The 27858-nt window shown below is 45.9% G+C and overlaps 1 protein-coding gene across 4 annotated transcripts; it reads right to left on the bottom strand.

Annotated features, from left to right (window-relative positions):
* PTGES3 (prostaglandin E synthase 3) lies at window positions 1-27058 on the bottom strand. Of its 4 annotated transcripts, XM_033221640.1 has the most exons (8): window positions 26588-27058; window positions 10426-10539; window positions 10218-10287; window positions 8595-8693; window positions 6535-6624; window positions 2857-2919; window positions 1428-1452; window positions 249-1148 (listed from the first exon to the last, which is right to left on the bottom strand). In XM_033221640.1, coding segments are annotated over exons 1-8 (483 nt in total). In that variant the 5' UTR covers window positions 26590-27058; the 3' UTR covers window positions 249-1128. The 4 variants fall into 4 exon arrangements, with proteins under 4 accessions (XP_033077533.1, XP_033077531.1, XP_033077534.1 ...); XM_033221642.1 differs by lacking the exon at window positions 2857-2919 and having other exon boundaries at window positions 1-1148; XM_033221643.1 differs by lacking the exon at window positions 6535-6624.
* Between the last annotated feature and the right edge of the window lie 800 nt (window positions 27059-27858).

Here is a 27858-nt window from a genome sequence, read left to right as displayed (position 1 = left end):
TAGAGGAGGACAACACATTTAGTTTTATTTCAAATCACAACACTTTCTTTTCCAACTGCTGCAAAGTGCATCTACAATATTCTATTACAGATCCACTTTTAAAAGTTTTCCTGTGACATTACAGCAAGCCTCTTTTTCAAACAGAGGAATAATCCCAAATTCTTCCTCAAATAAAAATAAACTCCATTCCAGTAAATGGTAAATACATAAAAATTACAGTAAGCCAGACACTTAAAAGGACAGCCAAGAAGTCTTCCAACAGTTTATTAGAAAGAATGTAGACATTTAAAAAAATCCCCACTGTCATGAACATAAATTGAGGTTTTCAGCCCTGGTATAAGCTGAATCAAAAAAAGAAATAAAAAATCCAATAGTGTATTAAACATTTTTCACTCATTTGCCATACTTGACAGTGCAAATACAAATCTGGTCTAAATGTACAGACTCTCAAGCAACAATGTACAGCTTTCTTCGTCCTCCATGCTAAGAGATGTAAAAGCTTAAGGGTCAAACAATACCAAATGTATAGGCTTCAAAAACCATCTAAGTTAGGGCATTCTCTAGTTTTAGCTAAGATACACCTGGAACACTGACAAGTGATCACTTACATAGAATAATGTGAAGTAAATTTTTTGAAAAATAAATTTTAGTGGAACAATCCTGAAGGAACACCAGGAGAACAGCAGGTTACCAGTAAGGTGTCAGCCAATTTGTTCCAGCCACTTTTGAATCCATGTTCTATAATCTAAAATTTAGTTCTCTTTCCCTAAGCTGAGAGCTTCCTATCATGTCAGTATCTATGTTATGAAGAAAAGGAGACTTAGGTGAGATGTTTCTATTTATCACAACAGCTGCATCAATTGCCTAGGACCTCAACAGCTTCATGAAAGTCTGGGAAATGTTCATGCATAAGGTTATTGCCTTAGCTGACTTAAAATTGCCCCATACAATGGTACATATATCAACCCTTAGTGAAGCCTTTTAAAAAACAAACAGGTTGAAAAATGGGTTAAAGTAGGCAAATACAGCATCTGCCTTTAGAGCTATCAACTCAGGAATTCTCTCAATTATGAAATCTTGCAGAGAAGTTATTTTTCTTTCTCAAAATCCAAGTGATGACAATACTCCTTACTCCAGATCTGGCATTTCTGAAAGAATTTTAAAAAATATTAGTATAAAGTACAAGGGAATCATCTACCAATTTTAATATCTTAAAGGAAAAGCAACCAAAAATCGAATTATATAGTTCCCCAGTGAATTAATAGGTTGTCTTGCTATCTCAAGTTATTCACATTTCTGCTTTATTTATTTATTCAAGGTCATAAAGAAAAAATTGCTTTTTTTCAAAAGAAGTTAACATCTCTATTTTGAGTTTGGTTTTTGATGCAAAATATCGCTATGTAAACATACTTTTTATATACACTTACTTTCATCATCACTGTCTTGTGAATCCTGAAAGAGGGAAAATAAAGTTACCGAACTGATCAAATATTTGTTTGCTAACTGAACAGTTAACCTTAAAAAGTTCAAGCGCTATTATTTTTGATTAAAGTAGCACAGGTAGGTAGTTATATCAAGCCTAGAAATTTAGTCATTGGACTTAATACTAGGTTTAACCTAAGGTGAATGGATGTACAGCAGAGGATCTATATACCTGTAAAAAATGGTGTGCACCTTTTGGTGACAGTTTAGCCCACCCTTTGAATCCATTCCTAAATTAACCTATGTCAGCATTCAAAGAGAAAACATGGATCAATATGAAGAAAATAGATTGACAAAAGACAGTGAACTCTAATCCTAGCTGTTGAGTGAATATTATGTATTTTTCTAAATAGCATTAAATAACTTTCTGGGAGATGTCAACAGGATGCTGGGGTTGACAAGATGTTGAGAATAGTTGTTTATTATATCCTCATCCTCCTCTTACAGATTTACAATGTCCATCTGTTCTGGGTTTTTTTGTTTTTTTTTTTTGGAGATGGAGTCTTGCTCTGTCGCCCAGGCTAGAGTGCAGTGGCGAGATCTTGGCTCACTGCAACCTCCATCTCCCGGGTTCAAGCGATTCTCCTGCCTCAGCCTCCCAAGTAGCTGGGATTACAGGCACCCACCACCGTGCCCAGCTTATTTTTCTATTTTTAGTAGAGACAGGGTTTCACCATCTTGGCCAGGCTGGCCTCAAACTCTGATCCACCCGTCTCCGCCTCCCAAAGTCCACCTGTTTCAACGGTCTCTGACCAATCCTGACATAAAACCTATTTAATTTACTTTCTTAGTCAAAATAATCCCTATAAACTCTTTTATTTTTTTTTCTTTTTTTGAGATGGAGCCTTGCTTTGCTGCCCAGGCTAGAGCGCAGTGGTGTGATCTTGGCTCACTGCAGCCTCCACCTCCCTCGTTCAAGCAATTCACCCACCTCAGCCTCCCCAGTAGCTGGGATTACAGGCACCTGCCATCATGCCTGGCTGATTTTTGTAGAGACAGGGCTTCACCATGTTGACCAGGCTGGTCTTGAACTCCTGACCTCAGGTAATCCACCCACCTCAGCCTGCTGGGATTACAGACGTGAGCCACCTCGACCGGCCTGAACTGACTGTTTTAATTGAGTAAGGTATTAATACATAATGTCTCTATACAATGATTCTTTGGAAATGTGATCCATTTAGGAATGGTCTACGGTAAAACCAGTTCCCTAACAGATACCCATTCCTCAAAAATGGGCACATTTTAAAAATTGCTTTTCCCTTTTTTTTTTTAGAAAATAAGAAGTAATCCTGAATCTATATAAAACCATTTGTAAATATTTTGTTTACTATTTAATAGTATGAAAGTAAACAGAAAAAAAACTTTTAGACTTACATCATCTGCTCCATCTACTTCTGGTAAATCTACATCCTCATCACCACCCATGTTGTTCATCATCTATTTGAAGTGTAAAAATTAGTTTTAAAAATGATGTTAAGTTAGGCCCTAATTATTAATGCTGTATGCTTCAGAATAAACCTTAGGTCTGCCACGGATATCCACAAATGAAAAATGCAAAATAAATGTAAGCATCTTCCCTTCTGGAAAAGGAAGATTATAAGCAATTACACACAAAATCCTAAAAACCTATACGGAAATTAAAACTAAATTTTCCCTAAAGAAAAGCTATTCATGCAGCAAGGTATCAATGTATGACAGACATTGAAAATTCTACTTGAATAGTGGTCATCTCTGGTGGTTAAGGAAAAGAATGGGATTAATTTGTAAATGCACAGCTATCTATCTAAAGGTACTCTTTTTGAGACAGAGCCTAGCTCCGTCGTCCAAGCTGGAGTGTGGTAGTGTGATCTCAGCTCACTGCAACCTCCGCCTCTGGGTTCACTCAATTCTCATGCCCCAGCCTCCTGAGTAGCTGGGATTACAGGCGCGCACCACCACACCCAACTAATTTTTTGTGTTTTGGTAGACATGGTGTTTCACCACGTTGCTCAGGCTGGTCTCGAATTCCGAATTCCTGGGCTCTAGTGATACAGCTGCCTCGGCATCCCTGTAGTCCCAGCTACTCGGGAGGCTAAGGCAGAAGAATGGCATGAACTCAGGAGGTGGAGCTTGCAATGAGCTGAGATCACGCCACTGCACTCCAGCCTGTGCGACAGAGTAAGACTCCATCTCAACAAATAGTCTGTTAAAAAGAGTAGATTTCATGTGAAGTGCTCTTACCTCAATTAATTAAACACACACAAAAGGATTCAGTATAAAAATTTTAGGGCCAGGCGCAGTGGCTCAAGCCTGTAATCCCAGCACTTTGGGAGGCCGAGATGGGCGGATCATGAGGTCAGGAGATCGAGACTATCCTGGCTAACATGGTGAAACCCCGTCTCTACTAAAAAATACAAAAAATTAGCCGGGCGAGGTGGCGGGCGCCTGTAGTCCCAGCTACTCAGGAGGCTGAGGCAGGAGAATGGCGTGAACCCGGGAGGTGGAGCTTGCAGTGAGCTGAGATCTGGCCACTGCACTCCAGCCTGGGCGACAGAGTGAGACTCCGTCTCAAAAAAAAAAAAAAAACAAAAAAATTTTTTTTGGGCAATCTATCTTGAATGAAATGAATAACTGGGAGTTTCCCTACCTCGAAAAGCACTATTGAATACTTTTACGTTTCTTTGGGTAGAAAAATGCTAAATGTACCAAGCACAACATGTTTAAGATGAACAGCAAGAGAAAACTGAACATATTCAAGAGATATTCAGGAGATAACAAAAACTTGACAACAAAGATAGCAAAAAAACAAAAACAAAAACAAAAACAAAAACAAAACAGTGTTACAAGGCTGGGGGCGGTGGCTCAAGCCTGTAATCCCAGCACTTTGGGAAGCTGAGGCAGGAGGATCTCTTGAGCTCAGGAGTTCAAGACCTGCCTAAGCAACACAATGGCTTGCACAACTAGGTAAACGGTGGCACCAACTGCTACAGGTAAGGTACAATTAAAAAATACTAATAATATGAATAGAACATCTTCCCTTCCTGTTGAAATCACCGTGCCAGAGTCATGTGCGGAGAATTGTTAAATAAGCAGTTGCATACATAAAGCTGGACACTTCGCTCTTTTATTTAACTCTTAAGGTCCCAAAATACAAAATCTAGTTAATGAAAAATTTCAAAGAACAACAAGAAATGGATTTCATGAGTATGCATTCAACTTACACACTAATGTTCTTTCTGTAGTTTTATTCTACTGCATTTGATAAAGTCTATTCTGCATACATAGGGATGAATCATTTATTCTTCAGTCATGGCAACATGTTATTTGGGTGACATCTCAGATAACAGACTTTCTTGAACTTTTTTCTTTGTATACCTCATGGTAAACATTTCACCATGATTTTTTTTTTTGAGAGAGTCTTGCTCTGTCACCCAGGCTGGAGTGCAGTGGTGTGATCTCAGCTCGCTGCAACCTCTACCTCCTGGGTTCAAGCAATTCTCCTGCCTTAGCCTCTGGAGGAGCTGGGATTACAGGGCTGCACTACCACGCCCAGCTATTTTTTTGTAATTTTAATTATTTATTAATTTAGAGACGTTGTTTTGTTCTTATTGCCCAGGCTGGAGCGCAATGGCGATCTTGGCTCACCGCAACCTCCACCTCCCGGGTTCAAGTGATTCTCCTGCCTCGGCCTCCCGAGTAGCTGCAATTACAGGCATGACTATGCCTGGCTAATTTTGTATTTTTAGTAGAGACAGGGTTTCTCCGTGTTGGTCAGACTGGTCTCGAACTCCCAACCTCAGGTGATCCGCCCGCCTCACCCTCCGAAAATGCTGGGATTACAGGTGTGAGTCATACACCCGCCCTATTTATGTATTTTTTTTGAGATGGAATCTTGATCTGTCGCCCAGGCTGCATGCAGTGCAGTGGAGCGATCACAGCTTACTGCAACCTCCACCTCCTGGGTTCACACTACTCTCCTGCCTCAGCCTTCTCAGTAGCTGGGATTACAGGCACACGCCACCACACCTAGCTAATTTTTGTATTTTCAGTAGAGGGGAGGTTTCGCCATGTTGGTCAGGCTGGTCTGGAACTCCTGACCTCATGATTCACCCGCCTCGGCTTCCCAAAGTGCTGGGATTACAGGCATGAGCCACCGCACCCAGCCTATGATTCTTGTGTTTAAAAGCTTATAGTCATATTTTTTAGACCAAGTCCCGCTCTTTCGCCAGACTGGAGTCCAGTGGCACTATCTCAGCTCACTGCAACCTCTGCCTCCAGGGTTCAAGCAATTCCCATGCCTCAGCCTCAGGAGTAGGTGGGACCACAGGCACACGCCACCACGCCCTGCTTATTTTTTTTGTATTTTAATAGAGACGGGGTTTCACCATGTTGGCCAGTATGGTCTGGATCTCCTGACTTCGTGATCCGCCAGCCTTGGCCTCCCAAAGTGCTGGCCTCCTCCCAAAGCGCCTGGTCAAAAGTTTATAGTTTTATTTTATGGCTTCAAAATCCAAGTCAACTACTGCAATCATGTTTTTTTTTGAGATGGAGTCTCGCTCTGTCACCCAGGCTGGAGTGCAGTGGCGCGATCTCGGCTCACTGCAAGCTCCGCCTCCCGGGTTCACGCCATTCTCCTGCCTCAGCCTCCGAGTAGCTGGGACTACAAGCGCCCGCCACCTCGCCCGGCTAGTTTTTTGTATTTTTTAGTAGAGACAGGGTTTCACCGCGTTAGACAGGATGGTCTCGATCTCCTGACCTCGTGATCTGCCCGCCTCGGCCTCCCAAAGTGCTGGGATTACAGGCTTGAGCCACCGCGCCCGGCTGCAATCATGCTTTAAAAAAAAAAAAAAAAAAAAATCCCAATGATGAAATTAGGAAATTAGCAAACTAGCTGTGTTAGTCTTAATACATTAACTTTTGTAGCTAACACTGATTCCTTTTAAAATCATTAAAACAGTCTTAAAAATAGCACGCATCATGAATATCATTAGGTGCCCAAAACCAACTTAAACTGACTACATAGACAGGTACTGTATACTTCGAGTGGGGAGACGTCCATTTAATGGATCTTACCTCAGAGAAACGATCAAAATTAGACATGTCTTCATCTGAATCATCTTCCCAGTCTTTCCAATTATTGAAGTCGACACTAAGCCAATTAAGCTATAAAATCAATACAAACATCACCCTAAGGTTAGGTTAATTTGCATTTAGCATGAACCTTAAGACTGCATTTTCTTTTCTTCTAAAGAGACCAGGTCTTGCTGTGTTATCCAGGCTGGAGTGCAGCAAGCATTCACAGGTACAATCCCACTATTGATCAATGTGAGTTTTGATCAGCTCCATTTCTTTTTTTTTTTTTTGAGACGGAGTCTCACTCTGTCGCCCGGGCTGGAGTGTGGTGGCCAGATCTCAGCTCACTGCAAGCTCCGCCGCCCGGGTTTACACCATTCTCCTGCCTCAGCTTCCCGAATAGCTGGGACTACAGGCGCCCGCCACCTCGCCCGCCTAGTCTTTTTTGTATTTTTTAGTAGAGACGGGGTTTCACCATGTTAGCCAGGATGGTCTCGATCTCCTGACCTCGATCAGCTCCATTTCTGACCAAGGATCTTGTTTACCCTCTTCAGGCAGCCTGGTGGTCCCCGCTTCCTGGGACACCACCATAACTTAGCATGGCTACCTGACTGACATACGGCATTGCAACCCAGAATTGGGCGCAAGTAATTCTCCCACTTCACCCTCCAGCGCAGCTTTTAACTACAACAGGCACACGCTACTGGTCCCTGGCAAAACAACATTTTTTGAACTGCAACTTTGTATTTTTATGAGGGCATGTAATGAGCACACAAAGAATAGACTAAGCTAAATGGGGTGGCTTACACCTGTAACCCCAACACTTTGGGCAGCCACGGTGGAAAAATTGGTTGTGTAATCCTTCAGGAGTTCGAGACAGCCTGAGCAATAGTGTATCCTGTATCTGGGGAAAAAAAAAAAAAAACAAATTTCCTGGGCATGGTGGCACATTCCTATAATCCTAGCTATTTGGGAAGCTGAGGTGGGTCAGAGGATCGCTTAAGCCCAGGTGGAGGCTGCAGTGAGCCATGTTCACACCACTGCACTCTTGCATGAGTGGCATGAGACTATCTCAAAAAAAAAAGATTAGGCCAGTGTGGTGGCTCATGCCTGTAGTACCAGTACTTTGGGAGGCTGAAGTGGGGAGATCTCTTGAGCCTAGAAGTTCAAGACCAATCTGAGCAACACTGTGATACCCCTTCTCTACAAAAAATACAAAAATTAGCCAGGTGTCGTGGCATGGCCCCTGTAGTCCCAGCTACTTGGGGGACAGAGCAGGGAGGATCACTTGGAGCCTGGGAAGCTGAGGCTGCAGTGAGCCGAGATCGTGCCACTGCACTCCAGCCTGGGTGACAAAGAGAGACCCTGTTTTGGGAAGAAAGAAACAACAACAAAAAAAAAATCACTAAAAATTGTTAAACATACCTTTTGAAAACAAATTTACTAGTAAGAACTATTTTCAGTTAATTTACTTTTTCACCAAGCTTTGTCCCCTCCCATTTGATAGCTGAGTAATTTATGCAAAGTCTGTCTCTTAAGTGCAAAAGATTCTACACCAGTTAATAACTGATATTCTCATCACACTTTGTATTTTTTTTTTTTTTTTTTTTTTTGAGACGGAGTCTTGCTCTGTCGCCCGGGCTGGAGTGCAGTGGCTGGATCTCAGCTCACTGCAAGCTCCGCCTCCCAGGTTTACGCCATTCTCCTGCCTCAGCCTCCGGAGTAGCTGGGACTACAGGCGCCAGCCACCTCGCCCGGCTAGCTTTTTTGTATTTTTCAGTAGAGACGGGGTTTCACCGTGTTAGCCAGGATGGTCTCAAACTCCTGACCTCGTGATCCGCCCATCTTGGCCTCCCAAAATGCTGGGATTACAGGCTTGAGCCACCGCGCCCGGCCCACACTTTGTATTAAAACCGAGTAGACAAAAAACATGAACATGAGGCTTTATACTTAGCTGTGAAACAAAAACACAGCAGTATATTCCTTACATCAAATAAATGTATCTTTTATTACCTACAATAAAAATGTCAAACTTTTCAAAAAAGGAAAACAAAACCTACCTTTGCCCTTTCTTTTGTTAACCTTGGCCATGACTGGCCCGATTCTCCTTTTCGTAAACAACATAAAATTGATCTGTCCGTTCTTTTATGCTTGGAATCCTATGAACAAAAGGACCATCATACAATTTATCTTTCCAGTATCACTACATGACAGAAAATAGCTTGTCATTTCTCACCTTTTTCATTTCTTTACCTAAATTTTCTCTGGACTCTGAAAGCAACATGCCCTTGACTACTAAAAACTTCCAATTATCCAATTGCCCCAAACCACTGTAACTTTCATTTTTAAAAAATTTTATTTTTTCCCTTGTATTTCCTACTGAAATAATCTGCACAAAAACAAAGTTTCCAGTTTAACCTGATACCTTTTTTTTCTTTCCTGCACATGGTAAACAGAATAAAACCTTAAAAACTTTAACTAAAAATGATATAACCACAGAACGGTTTAAAGATTCTATTCTTGGGCCGGCATGGTGGCTCAAGCCTGTAATCCCAGCACTTTGGGAGGCTGAAACGGGCGGATCACGAGGTCAGGAGATCGAGAACAGCCTGGCTAACACGGTGAAACCACGTCTCTACTAAAAAAATACAAAAAACTAGCCAGGCAAGGTGGCGGGCGCCTGTAGTCCCAGCTACTTGGGAGGCTGCGGCAGGACAATGGCGTGAACCCGGGAGGCGGAGCTTGTAGTGAGCTGAGATCCGGCCACTGCACTCCAGCCTGGACGACAGAGCAAGACTCCGTCTCAAAAAAAAAAAAAAGATTCTATTCTCAGATAAAGGAAGCCTCGGCCAGGGGCAGTGGCTCATGCCTGTAATCCCAGCACTTTGGGAGGCCAAGGCAGGCAAACACTTGAGGTCAGGAGTTTCAGACCAACATGGTTTTTACTAAAAACACAAAAATTAGCCAGGTGTGGTGGCATGCGCCTGTAATCCCAGCTGCTCCAGAGGCTGAGGCAGGAAAATCCCTTGAACCTAGAAGGCAGAGGTTGCAGTGAGCCAGGATTGCACCAATGCACTGTAGCAGTCTCAAAAAACAAAAACAAACAAAAAACAAAACAAACAGCTGGCGCGGTGGCTCAAGCCTGTAATCCCAGCACTTTGGGAGGCCGAGAGGGGCGGATCACGAGGTCAGGAGATCGAGACCATCCTGGCTAACACGGCGAAACCCCGTCTCTACTAAAAAATGCAAAAAACTAGCCAGGCGAGGTGGCGGGCGCCTGTAGTCCCAGCTACTTGGGAGGCTGAGGCAGGAGAATGGCGTAAACCCGGGAAGCAGAGCTTGCAGTGAGCTGAGATCCGGCCACTGCACTCCAGCCTGGGTGACAGAGCGAGACTCCCTCTCAAAAAACAAACAAACAAAAAAACCCACAAAAAACAAACAAACAAAATAAACAAAAAAAGATAAGACAAGCCTCAAGGATACTTCTCTAAGCCCAAACAGTGATAGCAAAAACAAAAAGTATGCAGAAATCAATTTTGGAGGAAATATTCTACAAAATGTAAATATACATAGTCTGCCTCACTATTAAGAAAAACAGAGCTAATGCTTATTGCTAAAAAGAATACTTGGTATGTCTGTTTCCTCAAAACTTAAATCTGGATTAAAGCATCAAGACTACTTACATTTGGATCAATACAGTGAAAAAGATCAATTTCATTTAAATGCTTAAAATTATCACTTCCTCCGAGACAACTGTATAAAATAATAAAGAAAGAATTAAGCCTCTTCAAAGAGACAAAGATTAATAATATCGTCAATGAAAAGACAAGCCAAAGTTATTCAGTTGTGTGAATGACTATTTTACATCACTGGATAAAAAGCTTAACTTACCTGAATGTAAGTTTGGATTTTTCAAAATTTACATTAACATCCTTACTGTCTTCAACACAAAATTCAATGAAGACATAGTCCCTTCGATCGTACCACTTTGCAGAAGCAGGCTGCCTACAAAAGGATAAAGTAGGGAAAGTCAAGCTGGAATTCATTAATTAAACATTTACATACTAACCTTCGACACCATTATAGCATTATTTCAGGGCAGTTCATTACAATTTTAAACAAAAACTACATTTTTACCCTAACAGCTACATTCCAAGTTAAAACCTAAGGGTCTAACAAGATTTAGTTTCAGAATGATTCCAATTTCATAGTAGGAAGGATTTAAAAACCAAACAATGCTTAACAGTGTTAGCCATTTATCTAGTCCTATCAAAAATTATGTTACTTGGCTGGGTGCAGCGGCTCACACCTGTAATTCCAGCACTTTGGGAAGCCAAGGCAGGTGGATCACTTGAGGCCAGGAGAGCTAGAGACCAGCCTGGCCAGCATAGCAAAACCCTGACTCTACTAAAAATACAAAAAAAAAAAAAAAAAAAAATTAGCTGGGCATGGTGATGCGGCCTGTAGTCCCAGATACTTGAGGGTTGGGACTGAGGCACAAGAATAACTTGAATCCGGGAGGTGGAGGTTGCAGTGAGCTGAGATCATGCCACTGCATTCCCGACTGGGTAACAGAGACTCTTATCTCAAAACAACAACAAAAAAAATTGGTACATCAGAGCTTTACTTTTTAAGTTCACTCAAACCAGGAGAATGAATCTCCTTTCCTCAAATTAAGCAATCTAGAATTTTATCAGTTTCCTCAAAATTAATACATTGAGGCCGGGCGCAGTGGCTCAAGCCTGTAATCCCAGCATTTTGGGAGGCCGAGGTGGGCGGATCACGAGGTCAGGAGATCGAGACCATCCTGGCTAAAACAGTGAAACCCCGTCTCTACTAAAAAATACAAAAAATTAGCCGGGCGAGGTGGCAGGCGCCTGCAGTCCCACCTACTCGGGAGGCTGAGGCAGGAGAATGGCGTAAACCTGGGAGGTGGAGCTTGCAGTGAGCCGAGATCCAGCCACTGCACTCCAGCCTGGGCGACAGAGAGAGACTCCGTCTCAAAAACAAAAAGAAAAAAATTAATACATTGACGTCCTAACCCCCAGTACACCTTAAGAATGTGATTATATTTGGAAATAGCATCTTTAAATTACGATTGAGTAAATATGAGGTCTTAGGATAGACCCTAATCCAATGACTGTTGTCCTTCTATACGAAGAGATTAACACAGAGGGAAGAAAGGAAATAACTACCTGCAAACCAAGGAAAGGCTTCAGAAGAAACTAACCCTGCTGACACCTTCGCCTTGGATTTTCAGCCCCCTGGAAACGTGAGGAAATAAATTTCTGCTGTTTAAGCCACCCAGTGTGTGATACTTTCTTATAAAAGCCTTAGCAGGCTGAGGTCGAGAATTCAAAACCAGCCTGACCAACATGGAGAAACTCCGTCTCTACTAAAATCATAAAAAAGTAGCCGGGTGTGGCGGTGTGGGTCTGTAGTCCCAGCTACTTGGGAGACTGAGGCAGGATAAAGGCATGCACCCGGGAGGCAGAGTTTGCAGGGAGCCGAAATTGAACCACTGCACTACAGCCTGGGCGACAGAGCAAGACTCCATCCAAAAAAAAAAAAAAAAAAAAAAAAATTAGCTGGGTGTGGTGGTGCATGCCTGTAATCTCAGCTTCTCAGGAGGCTGAGTCAGGAAAATCGCTTGAACCTGGGAAGCGGAGGTTTTCGGTGAGCTGAGATCGTGCCATTGCACTCCAGCCTGGGCAACAAGAGTGAAATTCTGTCTCAAAAAAAAAAAAAGGAGTGGGGGTGCGCAGGGAGGGCCAGCACGGTGGTTCACGCCTGTAATCCCAGCACTTTCGGAGGCAGAGGCAGGCAGATCACGAGGTCAGGAGTTCGAGACCAGCCTGGCCAATATGGTGAAACCCCGTCTCTACTAAAAATACGAAAGGCTGGGCGCGGTGGCTCAAGCCTGTAATCCCAGCACTTTGGGAGGCCGAGACGGGCGGATCACGAGGTCAGGAGATCGAGACCATCCTGGCTAATACAGCGAAACCCCGTCTCTACTAAAAAATACAAAAAACTAGCCGGGCGACGAGGCAGGCGCCTGTAGTCCCAGCTACTCGGGAGGCTGAGACAGGAGAATGGCGTGAACCCGGGAGGCGGAGCTTGCAGTGAGCTGAGAGCCGGCCACTGCACTCCAGCCTGGGTGGCAGAGCAAGACTCTGTCTCAAAAAAAAAAATAAAAAAATAAAAAAAAAAAAATACGAAAATTAGCCGGGTGTGGTCGCACGCACCTGTAGTCCCAGCTATTTGGGAGGCTGAGGCAGGCCAATCAGCTGAAGTCGGGAGGTGGAGGTTGCAGTGAGCCAAGATCACACCACTGCACTCCAGTCTGGGTGGCAGAGCGAGACTGTCTCAAAAAGGAAAAAAGCCTTAGCAAGCTAATAATACAATCATGTCCCAGAAAATAAAACAAATTAAAATTATTAAAATCTGTGGTTAGGCCATGAGCCAAAAATGATTCCTACATTTTTAAAATATTAAAAAACAAAACAAAACAAAAAAAAACCCGGGAGGCAGAGATTGCAATGAGCCAAGATTACACCACTGCACTCCAGCCTAGGCAACAGAATGAGACAAAAAAAAAAGAGAAGAAGAAAAATGTGAATGAGAGAGGTATTTGTGGCCTGCAAAGCCTAATATTTACTGGCTGACCCTTTACACAAGTTGGCTAACACATTAAAACTACCAACAGGGTCGAGTGCGGTGGCTCATGCCTGTAATCCCCAGCACTTTGGGAGGCCAAGGTGGGTTGGATCACCTAAGGTCAGGAGTTCAAGACCAGCCTGGCAAACACGATGAAACCCCACCTCTACTAAAAATACAAAAAATTAGCTGGGCGTGGTGGTGGGTGCCTGTAGTCCCAGTTACTCGGGAGGCTGAGGCAGGAGAATGGCATGAACCCAGGAGGCGGAGTTTGCAGTGAGCCGAGATCCCGCCACTGCATTCCAGCCTGGACAACAAGAATGAAACTCTGTCTCAAAACAAAACACAGAAACTGCAGACCAGGCGCAGTGACTCAAGGCCGTAATCCCAGCACTTTGTGAGGCCAAGGCTGGTGGATCACCTGACGCTGGGAGTTTGAGACCTGCTTGACCAACATGGAGAAACCCCGTCTCTACTAAAAACACAAAATGAGCCAGGCGAGGTGGCGCATGCCTGTAATACTAGCTATTCGGGAGCTGAGATAGGAGATCACTTGAACCTGGGAGGCGGAGGTTGCAGTGAGCCAAGATCAAGCCATTGCACTCCAGTCTGGACAGTAAGAGCAAAAACTGTGTCCAAAAAAACCCCAAAAAAACAAAAACAAAAAACAAAGCACAACTACAAATGGGGGGCCGGGCATGGTGACTCACACCTGTAATCCCAGCACTTTGGGAGGTCAGGGTGGATGCATTACTTGAGTTCAGGAGTTTGAGACCAGCCTGGGCAACATGGCAAGATCCCATCTCTACAAAAAATAACCTGGGTGTGGTAGCATGTATCTGTGGTTCCAGCTACCATGGAGACTGAGGTGGAAGGATCACCTGAGCCTATGAAGTCAAGGCTGTGTAAGCTGAGATCACGCCACAGCACTCCAGCCTGAATGACAGAGCAAGAACTGGTCTCAAAAAACAAAAAAACAAAAAACATGAAAACAAAAAACCCCCAAAAACTACAAGTGGGTGGAGGGTGCCCTACACTTACCCTGAATCAGGAATAAACATACATATTCCCTCATTTGAAAGGAGAACTGTGCCAGGCGTGGTGGCTCACGCCTGTAATCCCAGCACTTCGGGAGGCCGAAGCTGGAGGATCACCTGAGGTCAGAAGTTCGAGACCAGCCTGACCAACACGGTGAAACCCCATCTCTACTTAAAAAAAAAAAAGAAAAAAAAATTGCTAGGCCTGATGGCACATGCCTGTAATCCCAACTACTTGGGAGGCTAAAGCAAGATAATCGCTTGAACCTGGGAAGCAGGGGCTGCAGTGAGGCGAGATCATGCCATTGCAATCCAGCCAGGGCAGCAAGAGTGAAACTCCGTCAAGAAAGACAGACAGACAAGAAAGGAAGCAAGGGAAGGGAGGAAGGGCGGGGAAGAGGGGGGAAGGGGGGGGAAGAGGGAGGAAGAGGGGGAGAGGGAGGGAGGAAGGAAGATTGCGTTGGTTGCAGTGACTCACACCTATAATCCCAACACTTTGAGAGACTGAGGTGGGCAGATTGCTTGAGGCCAAGTTTCTGACCAGCCTGGCCAATATGGCAAAACCCCATCTCTACTAAAAATGCAAAAACATTAGCTAGGTGTGGTGGCACATGCCTGTAGTCTCACCTACTCATTGTGAGGCTGAGGCAGGAGGATCACCTGAACCTAGGAAATGAAGATTGCAGTGAGCTATGATGGCGCCACTGCACTCCAACCTGGGCAACAGGGCAAGACTTTCTCAAAAATAAATACATAAATAAGCAAACAAAACAAAAATGAAAGTCAACGTTTATGAAGTCTCCTTTTGCCTTACACCATCTCTGTTTCTCCTATTAACAAATGGAGAGGGCTGGGCGCGGTGGACCACGCCTGTAATCCCAGCACTTTGGGAGGCCAAGGTGGGTGGATCACCTGAGGTCAGGAGTTCAAGACCAGCCTTGCCAACATGGTGAAACCTCGTCTCTACTAAAAATACAAATATTAGTCAGGCATGGTGGCGGGCGCCTAAAATTCCAGCTACTCGGGAGGCTAAGGCAGAAGAATCGCTTTAACCCGGGAGGCGGAGGTTGCGGTGAGCCGAGATCACACCACCATTCTCCAGCCTGGGTGACAGAGTGAGAGACTCTGTCTAAACCAACAAACCCAAAACATATGGTGAAGGGGCTGAGTTGAGCTTTAACTCTAGCTTCTGAACTAATTATACTGCATTTATCTCTAGCCTTTCTGCTAACACTGGCTAAACTCATAACCACTGTGTAAGACTGTTAATTTATTTTAATAATAATATACCTACAGATGCAAAACTTTCCACCTCTGCATACATTATGTAAATAATCTACTACTTAAAGCAAAACAATAAACCCCACAGGTGGATATTCATGCCTTTTTTTGAGGCTGTCTCGCTCTGTTGCCTAGGGTGGGGTGCAGCAGTGGCACATCTCGGCTCACTGCAGCCTCCGCCTCTTGGGTTCAAGCAATTCTTGTGCCTTAGCCTTCCAACTAGCTGGGATTACAGGTGTGCCACCATGCCCAACTAATTTAACTCCTGGCCTCCAGTGATCTGCCAGCCCTGGGCTCCCCAAAATGCTGGGATTAGATGTGAGCCATCACTCCTGGTCTCCATGCTTCTCTTTCCAAGTCAGGGTCTTGCTCTGTGGCTCAGGCCGGAGTGCAGTGGTACAACTCTGCTCACTATAACCTCAAACTCCTTGTCTCCAGCAATGCTCCCACCTCAGTATCCCAGCTAGCTAGGACTACAAGCATGCGTCACCATGGCCAGTGAATTTTTTCTTTTTGGCAGAGATGTAGTCTCCCAATGTTGCCCAGGCTGGTCTTGAATTCCTGGCCCAGGCCGGGCGCGGTGGCTCAAGCCTGTAATCCCAGCACTTTGGGAGGCCGAGGCGGGCGGATCACGAGGTCAGGAGATCGAGACCATCCTGGCTAACACTGTGAAACCCCGTCTCTACTTAAAATACAAAAAAACTAGCCGGGCGAGGTGGCGGCGCCTGTAATCCCAGCTACTCGGGAGGCTGAGGCAGGAGAATGGCGTAAACCCGGGAGGCGGAGCTTACAGTGAGATCTGGCCACTGCACTCCAGCCTGGGTGACAGAGCGAGACTCCGTCTCAAAAAAAAAAAAAGAATTCCTGGCCCAAAACGATACTCTCACCTTGGCCTCCTAAAGTGCTGGGATTTCAGGCAAGAGGCACAGTGCCCAGCCTATTCCATGCTGATCTGACAAGCATTTCTCAGCTCAATAGAAGGGCTATATACACCAATCCAAGCAATTAAATTTTGCATAACCTAAAATCCTCTATAGTCCTGTCTGAAAGGTCTCTTTGTCAGCCTTAAAAGGACAGAGACCATAGTTGTTCCTAAATACCATAATTTTAATATGTTAGTATCTGGTGAGTTTTAACTCTAATTTATAAAACACTGCAAGCACCCCACTATAAAAAATTGATGCACCAGGGAAGCTAGATGGAAACAATTTGCTAGGAAAAATGCCTCAGTTATTTTAATCCATTTGATAGTTTTACTATGTGCAATGTACGTTTTATTATAAAAGACAAAACAGGCTGGGTGTGGTGGCTCATGCCTGTAATTCCAGCACTTTGGGAGGCTGAGGCAGGTGGATCACCTGAGGTCAGGAGTTCAAGACCAGCCTGGCTAACATGGTGAAAACCTGACTCTACTAAAAAAAAAATACAAAAATTAGCCGGGCTTGGTGGCGGGCGCCTGTAATCCCAGCTACTCAGGGGACTGAGGCAGGAGAACTGCTTGAACCCAGGAGGCAGAAGCTGCAGTGAGCCGAGATCATGCCACTGCAATCCAACCTGGGCGACAGAGCCAGACTCCGTCTCAAAAATAAATAAAACAAAAAATACCTATTTGTAATATGTAAGGAATGAGACATCAAAGTTCTACTATGGAAAGGAAAAAAGTAGTTCCGGAGTTCATAAACAGTTTTTCCTTCTTAGGTATCAAACACCCTGCCTATAAATGTCTGACGCCAAGCTCTCTGTCTCACACATACTCATTGCTCAGGGAAACCGTAAGATATTTCAGATCTTCTGTAATCAGCTGTAGTACTACAAAACTTTCTGAAAAAGTGATCTGAATAAACCTGCTAGCCCTGTGGCTACCAATCATGTTGCAAGATATATCAGGGCCTCATGGAGGAACTCACAACTACCTTGGGATATTTTAATTTCAGAATAATTCAGTGATACTCAACAATAGCCAAGACACCAAGCAAACTATTAGTTTGAGGTTGTTCAGTTTCAATGAGCTTGTACTGCAAACCCCTCCCATTAAGTTTCATCTTCTCAAAACTGAATTTCTGGTGGTTGCTGTAATTAAAAAACAAACAAACAAACAAAAACACACAGGTGCTCGTTACCCACCTCACCAAAAAAACAAACAAACAAAAAAACCACCAATGGGGAACAAGAAGTGAGATGACAGAATTCATTTCAAGGTCTGAGAAGTTATATAGTATCCAAAAGCCATACACATTCCATTAATAGCTATGGTTATATAAGAAACTATATATATTTTTCTTTCCAACAGTGTACATTAGTTTTTCCAATAGCTACTAGGCTGTTAAGACAATATACTTATGTTGCTTTGATACAACTATGTCATCAAAGGAACTGCTAGTTACTCCTTTTGGCCTAAGAGCACAACTCCTCAGACACCAAGGGCACTATACACCTGGAAAGTTTGTGAACCTCTGTGCTATAGTTAGTTCCTTCATGTGGTGATTTCCACTCTAAGACACAAAGGTGAAAGCTAGTCAACGTAATGTTTTATCGAAAACTTAGCACTTTTTTTTTTTTTTGAGAAGGAGTCCCATTCTGTCACCCAGGCTAGAGTGCACTGGCGTGATCTGGCTCACTGCAACCTCTGCCATCTGTGTTCAAGTGATTCTCTCCCCTCAGGCGTCCGAGTGGCTGGGATCACAGGTGTGCGCCACCACACCCAGCTAATTTTTACATTTTTCGTAGAGATGAGATTTCAACATGTTGGTTGGCCAGGCTGCTCTCGAACTCCTGACATCAGGTGACCTGCCCACCTCAGCCTCCCAAAGTGCTGAGATTATTGCCGTGAGCCACCACACTCGGCCAGCACTTTTTTTTTTTTTTGAGTCAGAATCTCACTGTCATCCAGGCTGCAGTGCAGTGGCATGATCTCAGCTCACTGCAACCTCCACCACCGGGTTCAAGGATTCTTGTGCCTCAGCCTCCCAAGTAGCTGGGACTACAGGAGCGCGCCACCATGCCTGGCTAATTTTTGTATTTTTAGTAGAGATAGGGTTTCACCGTGTTGTCCAGGCTGGTCTTGGAACTCCTGACTTCAAGTGATTCACCTGCCATGGCCTCCCAAAGTGCTGGGATTATGGGCATGAACGAACCACCATGCATACCCACTTAGCACTTCTCTATCAAGGAACTCTTGTGATTTTCCACATTCCATCTTTTGAGCCCTCTTTTTTTAAAAAATTGATTCCTTGCTTTGGTTTTAGACCCTGAAGCATTCTTCTAACATCCCCAGGAGCCAAAATAATTTTGCTTTGTTCAAGACTGACTCAAGGTCAAATACCACTCACTCACTGCCTCCATAACAAATTTTAGATTCTCAGGATTCCATTATCATATTGTCAAGTACGCAGAACCTAGTTTAGATTATATAATAAAACAAACTGGAAATACAGACATGGTTATTTATTTTGCAATAAAAGGACCGCCGGATAAATTACCGTCCCTTTTTGTGAAGTGAAAAAAATGAGGCTTCTGTCAGAAATGCTGGGTTCCAATCCTATTTTGGCCTTTTTTTTTTTTTTTTTTTTTTTGAGACACAGCCTCACTCTGCTGCTCAGGCTGGAGTGCAGTGGTGTGATCTTGGCTCACAGCAACCTCCGCCCTCCACCTCCTGGGCTCAAGCAATTCTCCTGCCTCAGCCTCCCAAGTAGCTGGGACTACAGGTGCGTGCCGCCACCCCCGACTGATTTTTTTTTTTTTTTTGAGATGGAGTTTCACACTTGTTGCCCAGGCTGGACTGCAATGGTACAATCCCTACACACGGCAACCTCCCCCTCCTGGGTCCAAGCGATTCTCTTGCCTCAGCCTCCCAAGTAGCTGGGATTACAGGCACCTGCCACCATGCCCAGCTAATTTTTGTATTTTTAGTAGAGACAGGGTTTCATCATGTTGGCCAGGCTAGTCTCGAACTCCTGACCACAAGTGACCTGCCCACCTTGGCCTCCAAAAGTGCTGGGATTACATGTGTGAGCAACCGTTACCAGCTGACACAAACACTTTTCACCAAATGAAGTGTGGATTCATGTGAAAGAGCACCTGAGGCACAGAAAAGCCACAACAGCACATTTTATTCAGTTTCAGAATACAAAATAGAAGAGCATATTGCTGAAGGTGAAGTTAAAATATCAACGAGCAAGTGCCTCCAATTCCAGCACTCTGGGAGGCCGAGAAGGGAAGATTGCTTGAGCCCAAGAGTTCGAGACAAGACAAGACTAGGCAACATTGTGAGACCCCCGTCTCTAAAAAAAAAATAATAATAAAGTTAGCTGGGTGTGGTGGTGCACACCTGTAGTCCCAGCTAGTGAGGGGCCAAGGCACGAGGAGGGCTTGATCCCCAGAGTTTGAGGCTGCAGACAGTGATGACACCACTGCACTCCAGCCTGGGCAAAATAGTGAGACAGCATCTCATAAAAGAAGAAATATTCCTGGAAAACTGCAAGTTCAAAGGTATACTAAGGATCAGGTGCAGCAGCTCACACCTGTAAACCCAGCACTCTGGGAGGAAGATCACTTGAGCCTAGGAGTTTGACACCAACCTGGGCAACATAGTAAGACCCCGTCTCTATTTATTTTATTTTATTTTATTTTATTTTATTTTATTTTTTTTTGAGGCGGAGTCTCGCTCTGTCTCCCGGACTGGAGTGCAGTGGCCGGATCTCAGCTCACTGCAAGCTCCGCCTCCCGGGTTTACGCCATTCTCCTGCCTCAGCCTCCCGAGTAGCTGGGACTACAGGCGCCCGCCACCTCGCCCAGCTAGTTTTTGTATTTTTAGTAGAGACGGGGTTTCACCGTGTTAGCCAGGATGGTCTCGATCTCCTGACCTCATGATCCACCCATCTCGGCCTCCCAAAGTGCTGGGATTACAGGCTTGAGCCACCGCGCCCGGCCTATTTTATTTTCTTGAGACAGAGTCTCGCTCTGTCGCCCAGGCTGGAGTGCAGTGGCCGGATCTCAGCTCACTACAAGCTCCACCTCCCGGGTTTACGCCATTCTCCTGCCTCAGCCTCCCGAGTAGCTGGGACTACAGGCGCCCGCCACCTCGCCCGGCTAGTTTTTTGCATTTTTTAGTAGAGACGGGGTTTCACTGTGTTAGCCAGGATGGTCTCGATCTCCTGACCTCGTGATCCGCCGTCTCGGCCTCCCAAAGTGCTAGGATTACAGGCTTGAGCCACCATGCCCGACGACCCCGTCTCTATTTAAAAAAAAAAAAAAAAAGGCCAGGCGTGGTGGCTCACACTTGTAATCCTAGCACTTTGGCAGGCCAAGGCAGAAGGATTGCCTGAGCTCAGGAGTTTGAGACCAGCCTGGGCAACAGGGTGAAACCCCGTTCCTACTAAAATACAAAAAATTAGCTGGGCATAGTGACACATGTCTATAGTCCCAGCTACTCAGGAGTCTGAGGCAGGAGAATCGCTTGAACCCAGGAGGCGGAGACTGCAGCGAGCCAAGATTGCGCCACTGCACTGCAGCCTGGGCAACAGAATGAGACTCCCTCTCCAAAAAAAGAAAAAAATTTTACAAAGGTATACAGAGGAAGCAGGGAAGCAGCCTCATTCTAGAATCTATCATTGCCGGCTGGGGCAGTGGCTCATGCCTGTAACCCCAGCACTGTGGGAGGTCGAGGCAGGTGGATCATGAGGTCAGGAGTTCAAGACCAGCCTGGCCAAGATGGTGAAACCCCCTCTCTACTAAAAATACATAAAAGTAGGCTAGATGCGGTGGCTCACAGGCCTGTAATCCCAGCACTTTGTGAGGCCAAGGCGGGCGGATCACCTGAGGTCAGGAGCTTGAGACCAGCCTGACCAACATGCAGAAATCCCATTTCTACTAAAAATACAAAATTAGCCAGGCATGGTGGCGCACGCCTGTGATCCCAGCTACTTGGGAGGCTGAGGCAGGAGAATCACTTTAACCCGGGAGGCGGAGGTTGTGGTGAGCCAAGATCTTGCCATTGCACTTCAGCCTGGGCAACAAGAGAGAAATTCTGTCTAAAAAAAAAAAAAAAAAATTAGGCAGGCATGGCGGCAGGTGCCTGTAATCCCAGCTACTCAGGAGGCTGAGGCAGAGAATTGCTTGAACCTGGGAGGCGGAGATTGCAGGGAGCCGACATCGCGCCAGTGCACTCCAGCCTGGGCGACAGAGCAAGACTCCGTCTCAAAAAATAAACCAAAACCAAAAACTATCACTGCCAATCCATACAGTAAATAGTAAAAAGTTCAATACACTATTTCCATAGCAAAATATGCTATTTTTTGAACTCACGTCAATGATCTTAGGTGTTTAACAACTAGATTGATTCTGAACAGTTGATATTTACAACCCTTTTTTTTTTCCCTGAAAAGAAACAATTGCTAACCACAAGACCCAAAAATGATATAGCTTGTAGAAGATTTTTAAACTGAGAAAATCCAATTAGGTAGGAGAATCTTAATTTAGCAATAAAACACTGGCTTGCACTCAAGAGATTTTTCACTTCCAGTTTCTACTGCCTTCTAGTTAAAGTCTAACTGAAGACAGGAAGAAAAATTAAAAATCCAGTTGCCAGGTTACAGTGCACAGGAAATCAATACTGAACAAAGGCCACCCACTATCAGAAAGTTATAGAAATTAACAATATAGCATATGTTCACTCTGACAATTTGTTTTGCAGGCTGAAGATGGACAATTTTATTTCGGTGATTCATTCCTACACAGCTGAGTGAGGGAAAGCAAGATTTTTACCAAAATCAGAGATGCAAGTTTCTGCACAACTTCCTAATTACATACAAGACATTAGACAGGAAAAACAATAACTTAAAATATCTGTAAATAAAACGTTTTACTTTTCATCTGTTTTTAATTGGTCCAACGACAATGATTCAAAAAATGCGAAGTAGCACCCTCTGGCAAGGTTAAGTGGAAAATCTTAAGTGGGGGAAGGTCCTAAAATCCCAGCCTTCTCCAAGATAGGTTCAAAATTAAGAGCTTTTATGTAAACTATCAAACCTTTATAACCTAGGATTTAAAGAAATGTAACTACGAAATCGCTGAAGAACAAACGGGTAAATCAAATGAGAATACACACTCCCAAGCCCTTAAGGCGCCCAGAATAAATCTCTCTCCCCAGAGCTTAAAAAATATTTTTCTTATTAGCCAGGCACGGTGGTGCTTGCCTGCAGTCCCAGCTACTCGAGACACTGAGGCAAGGAGGATCGCTTGAGCCCAGGAGGCACCGGTTGCAGTGAGCTGAGATCGCGCCACTGCACTCCAGTCTAGGCAACAGACCAAGATCCTGTCTCCAAAACAAAAAACAAAAAAAAAAAACCCCACACTTTTAAAACCAGTTATCAACGAAATAAGCCCTTACCAGCCAGATTCTTCTTAAGACTGGATGACGACCCATTAAAAAAGCTTCTTCCACCTCAAATAACTGACTTACAATTTTTTTTTTTTTTTTGAGGCGGAGTCTCGCTCTGTCGCCCGGACTGGAGTGCAGTGGCCAGATCTCAGCTCACTGCAAGCTCCGCCTCCTGGGTTTACGCCATTCTCCTGCCTCAGCCTCCCGAGTAGCTGGGACTACAGGCGCCCGCCACCTTGCCCGGCTAGTTTTTTTTTTTTTTTTTCTTTTCTTTTGAGAGGGAGTCTCGCTGTGTTGCCCAGGCTGGAGTGCAGTGGCGCGATCTCGGCTCACTGCAAGCTCCGCCTCCCGGGTTCCCGCCATTCTCCCGCCTCAGCCTCCGAGTAGCTGGGACTACAGGCGCCTACCACCGCGCCCGGCTAGTTTTTTGTATTTTTAGTAGAGAGGGGGTTTCACCGCGTTAGCCAGGAGGGTGTCATCTCCTGACCTCGTGATCCGCCCGCCTCGGCCTCCCAAAGTGCTGGGATTACAGGCTTGAGCCACCGCGCCCGGCGTAGTTTTTGTATTTTTAGTAGAGACAGGGTTTCACCGTGTTAGCCAGGATGGTCTCGATCTCCTGACCTCGTGATCCGCCCGTCTCGGCCTCCCAAAGTGCTGGGATTACAGGCTTGAGCCACTGCGCCTGGCCACAACTTTTATGTTATAATTTCATTTAAGTCTTTAGCTTGGTAAGAGTCCCTGAAGAATTTACTAAATGGAATATATTGAATATTTTAAAAATAGTATTTTAGCTGGTCTCTTCAAAACACTTGTTTTCCCTCCCAACACTGCCTGTGGCATCGGATCACTCGTTTTGAAGGTAGCTTTTTTTTTTTTTGACACAGTCTAGCTGTGTGGCCCAGGCTGGAGTGCAGAGGCGCGATCCCCCCTGCAAGCTCCACCTCTCGGGTTCACGCCATTCTCCTGCCTCAGCCTCCCAAGCAGTTGGGACCACAGGCGCCTGCGACCACGCATGACTGATTTTTTGTATTTTTAGTAAAGACGGTTTCACCGTGTTAGCTAGGATGGTCTCGATCTCACGACCTCGTGATCCGCCCGCATTGGCCTCCCAAAGTGCTGAGATTACAGGCGACAGCCACCGCGCCCGGCATGAAGGTAGCATTTTTTTTTTTAACTAGAGAGGCCGCTTTTTGGAATCGGCTCTCTACTGCTACACTTACTTTTTTTGAGACGGAGTCTCCCTCTATTGCCCAGGCTGGAGTACAGTGGCGCAATCTCGGCTCACTGAAACCTTCGACTCCTAGGTTCAAGCGATTCTCCTGCCTCAGCCTCCCGAGTAGCTGGGACTACAGAAGTGCACCACCACGCCCGGCTAGTTTTTGTATTTTTAGTAGAATCGGGGTTTCACCATATTGGCCCAGCTGGTCTCTAACTCCTGACCTCGTGATTCACCTGCCGCAGCCTCCCAAGTATTGGGATTACAGGCGTGAGCCACCACGCCTGGCCTTACACTTAACTTTTCACCCAAGTTTTTAAATCTACTTTCCTAACTTAGCCGTTCCTTACCTATTTAAATATCTCATGTGGCCTCCAGAAAGTGCTTCTACTTCGAGCCCATTTTAAACATTTTTCACGAAAAGATACGTTTGGCTCTATTATTAAAAGCTGCTTAATGCCTTATCTGACAAAAATTTTCCCTTACAGATTTTCAGAGTATGAAAGGTTAAGACTGGGCCGGGCACGGTGGCTCAAGCCTGTAATCCCAGCACTTTGGGAGGCCGAGACGGGCGGATCACGAGGTCAGGAGATCGAGACCATCCTGGCTAACACGGTGAAACCCCGTCTCTACTAAAAAATACAAAAACTAGCCGGGCGAGGTGGTGGGCGCCTGTAGTCCCAGCTACTCGGGAGGCTGAGGCAGGAGAATGGCGTAAACCCGGGTGGCGGAGCTTGCAGTGAGCTGAGATCCCGCCACTGCACTCCAGCCTGGGCGACAGAGCGAGACTCCGTCTCAAAAAAAAAAAAAATAAAAAGACATTACTTAGGAAAGATTTCAAAAGGAAAAGCAAAAGCTATTTTATAAACTTTTTTTTTTTTTTGAGACGGAGTTTTACTCTTGTTGCCCAGGCTGGAGTGCAATGGCACGATCTTGGCTCACCGCAACCTCTGCCTCCCTGTTTCAAACGATTCTCCTACCTCAGTCTCCCGAGTAGCTGAGATTACAGGCATGCGCCACCACGCCCGGCTAATTTTTTGTAGCGACGGGGTTTCTCCACGTTGGTCAGGCTGGTCTCGAACTCCCGACCTCAGGTGATCCGCCCACCTCGGCCTCTTAAAGTGCTGGGATTACAGTTGTGAGCCACCGCGCCCAGCCTGATTCAAACTTTTAAAAACCCCGATTACGTATCACTTTCGGGGAGGGGGATCCTTCAAATATTCTAACATGCTGTGCTCTAGAAGCTTGTTTCCAGTGATAAACTCGCTTCAGTGTATCCCTCACTCATCCCGTTAGATTTCTAGCCAATATACTCACCGTCAGTATCATGACTTTGAATCAAGCAAACCCTTATTACTTTTCCACAAAGTCACTCCCTTCATCTCTCTTCTGAATGGATTTTTTTTAAAAAAAAGGTTCCCCCTTAATTGCTCTCCATACCTTTTAGGACGTAATTGGTACCTTAAAAAATAACCTCCCGTCAAAAAAAAACAAAAACTAAAACAAAAGCCTGTAAAACCGGCAGTTCCCACTGTATGTGGCAGTGCCAAGAATTCTTACTCGGTTAAAATCGCCGAGGCTTTATCATCATAAAATGAAGACTGCCATAGAATCTCAACACAAATTTAAACTCTTTAGGACAACAGTAGGTCAATTACACGCCTATTACATACATATTTCATCCTACGATTACAGGATAGTGAAACCTCACCTCAAGTTTAACATGGAACACAGAAAATGTCCGTGTCTTTCCAAAGTAGACACGTGCAGAACTACCTGCTCAACGGTAACTCCTCCTCGCTGCCAGGGAAGCTGCTGAGTTTTGGCAACCTCCCGTATTTTCAAGAGACTGGAGTTAGGAGGCGGACTGCAAGTACCCACACTCAAGAAACCCAGACACTGGAGGGAGAAGTATGTTGTGGCGTGGGCATGGCTTCACTCTAGTTGCCTAGCAGTACCTGCCGCTCACGGCTAGGTCCGCGTGGGGCTCTCCCAGGACCTCCGCCAGGCACCTGGCGGCACCCACCACAGGTGCACTGGACTCAGGGCCTGGCCCAGGGACCACAAAGCAGCAGAACCGGAGCGCCCAAGCAGCCCAGGCGACCCACGAGGGTTGACGCTTCAGGGCGCCGCATGGCGAGCAGCTCCCGGGAGCTTAAGGCCTAAGGTGAAGTTACCTAAGGAAGCGAGTAGCCCAGACAGCCAAAGAGGGAAAAAGTAGGATTTCCGGTATAGGGAAGCCAAGGGACGTTTCAGGGGTGGGGGAAGCAGACATCTGGAGGAAAAATGTCCTCCACCCGCCAACGGTAACCGGAACAAGGATCCTGGACCTCCCGCCCCCAGGCAGGAACGACTGCCACCACCGATGCGAGAAAGGCTAGGGGGCCAAAAGCAGAGGGAGGGCAGGGGCCGTTTCCAGGGAGCCCCCAACGCGGCCTCGGCCTCACTCTGGGCGACCTTCCCTCGGCGGGGTGTCGCACTCACATTGTGAACGGGGCAGGGGGACGGGCGAACGGGTGGGCGGGCCTCTCTGGCGGCGGCTGCTGCTAAGGAGTCGACTTCTCTCCGGTGGCGACTCCGCGTTTTCTCCCCAGTCGCGGCCTCTTCTCGCTTCCCTCAGGCGACGGCGGCAGCGGCGGGCTCGACCTCGGTCCCCAGAATGCACCGCGCGGAAAGAGCAGCTCCTCCGGTCGGGGAGAAGACGAAAGTGTAGGAAAACGGGCGGGAGGACGGAGAATGAACGTGCGTGCGTGCAAACGAGGGGTGGTGAGGCCGGGCGGCGGCTGGTGACGCAGCAAAATGCCCGGGCCCTACCGCCGCGCGTGCGCAGTCCTTGTTTTCGGGGTCCGGCGCGGCTTTCTAGAGATATCTACGGAAAGGGCGGGGCTTCCCAGCTCCTTCGCGATCCTTCCTGGCGTCGGCCCCGCCCTTCGTCCGCCACCCCCACCCCCACCCCGCCCCCTGCTAGTCGCTACGCGTTCCCGCCTCTCCTCCCGCGCTGTCCTCTCGCGTTAGAAAACCGTTGGTGGCCCAACTGCCCGGCCATGCGCCTTGGGCGATTTCTCTGAGAAACGGCTGCGTTGGCAGTGGGAGGCAAGGCCGAGGCGGAGGGACACGGAGTCGGGATCCTGGAGAACTAAAATGGAGCGTTGGTTACTCTTGAGGGAGTAAATCAGTTCACTGAGGAATCATTCCACCACAAAAACCTGTGAAAAGCCTGTGCTGTGAAAAAAGGGCTCACTTCAGAATCAACGGCCTGGGTCTACCTCGCCATTTTTCTGAAGGTTGGAGGCTCTGTCTAGGGACAGCGGAAATTCGAGGTTCTTGGCGGAGGAGGAGCATTTGCCATTTGGGCCGGGCTTTTGCCCCTACCTTGAGACCTCAGTGCTGTAGATGAGACAGGAAGGATATTTGGTGGCAGAGCCTAGGTTTCTGGGAATGGAGAGGCTAGGACATTGGGTGTCTCCACGCACATCGTTTGGGGGAGAACGGGTTCCCCGTCGCTTCGTGCAACACACTAATAGGGTGTATTAGGGGATAGCAACCAAGAGACCCAAAACAGTCCTGCTTACCAAGAGGCCACTTAACGGTGGAGTAGGGGAAAAATGCTCTAGTGCACTGCATTATGAACAGGAAGGAGGTTTAACGAAAGTGCTATAAAACCTTTCTGAAGAACGGGTCTTCATAATAAGCAATAAGGTATTTAGTGTCTATGTTGTGCAAGACAGGTAGTGGGAGCTACGAAAACTGGACCC

This window comes from Trachypithecus francoisi, unplaced genomic scaffold (assembly GCF_009764315.1).
Source record: "Trachypithecus francoisi isolate TF-2019V2 unplaced genomic scaffold, Tfra_2.0 Lachesis_group11, whole genome shotgun sequence".
In the NCBI taxonomy this organism is placed as follows: domain Eukaryota; kingdom Metazoa; phylum Chordata; class Mammalia; order Primates; family Cercopithecidae; genus Trachypithecus; species Trachypithecus francoisi.
The sequence above is the reverse complement of the archived record's forward strand: the minus strand, read 5'-3'. Positions and strand labels throughout refer to the sequence as shown.